General features: G+C 66.1%; 1 protein-coding gene across 1 annotated transcript in view; it reads right to left on the bottom strand.

Annotated features, from left to right (window-relative positions):
* LOC119585953 (serine/arginine repetitive matrix protein 2-like) overlaps nt 1-866 on the bottom strand; it is a 13,004-nt gene that overhangs the window by 10,623 nt on the left and 1,515 nt on the right. The window contains exon 2 of the mRNA XM_037934668.1: nt 52-840. Within this exon, the coding sequence (XP_037790596.1) occupies nt 52-840 (789 nt within the window). The remainder of the gene's footprint in view (nt 1-51; nt 841-866) is intronic.

The following is an 866-nucleotide window of genomic DNA, read 5'->3' as shown; positions in this document are numbered from 1 at the left end:
ATCACATCCGTCTTTAATAAGCGACCAATAGCTATCGCTGCTTATCCTTACTTGCACTGGTCCAGAGCTCGCTTTTCGGGCGCCTCGAGGTCGGCCTGGCACGACCTGGAGGCGGACTTGATCACGTGCGTCTGGATCAGGACCGAGCGCTTCTTGATTGGTCCCTTGGCCGAGCCCTCCCGTTCGAGGCGTCGAGGGGGCCCTGTCGCGCTGCCTTCGTCGGGGAGGTTCTTGTGTTCAGCGGTCGTGGTTTCGCGAGCGTCGGAGGCGGTGGTCGTTGTCTTTTCTTCGGTGCTTTCCTTTGCAGCAGGTTTCTGTTCTTCCTCCTTCTTGTCGCCTGGCTTCGGGGCGCTCGGAAGGGTCGCGGGTTGCCTGGTGCCGGAGGACGACCTCCTCCGAGAGGGCCTTTGGGAGCCCCCAGTTCCTGCCGCGTCGGTCCCGTTCGCCGTCGAGCTTGGCACTCTGGAGGAGGACTGCGTGCGACGCCGCCTCGGGGCCCCTTCGTCGTTCGTCGGGTCTTGTGCGCTGTTGGCCTGCTGGACATCGGCCGGCGTGACTGCCCGTGTCGTCCTCCGATCTGGGCCCCTTGAGAGGGACCTCTGGCGCGGCGGAGGTCGTACTTGTCCCTCCGCTGCTTCCTTCGCCTTTGGGTCTTCGCTAGCCGCAGGCACGACGGTGGGCCGTCCCTGCTGACCTGGCGATCTTTCGCCGCTCAAAGACCTGCCTCGGGAGCCAGCGGCCGTCGCCGCGCCTGCCGCGGGGTCGGGCGAGGAGGCCGCCGGCGCGGCGCTGCCATCGGTCCTGGCCTCCGAGACTCGAGACCTGCTGCGTGTCCTCCGCCTCCAGGGAATGATAACCACGTTCGG

The sequence above is a fragment of the Penaeus monodon genome, chromosome 20 (genome assembly GCF_015228065.2).
Source record: "Penaeus monodon isolate SGIC_2016 chromosome 20, NSTDA_Pmon_1, whole genome shotgun sequence".
Lineage (NCBI taxonomy): Eukaryota > Metazoa > Arthropoda > Malacostraca > Decapoda > Penaeidae > Penaeus > Penaeus monodon.
Note: the sequence above shows the minus strand (reverse complement) of the source record. Positions and strands in the feature narration are given on the sequence as shown.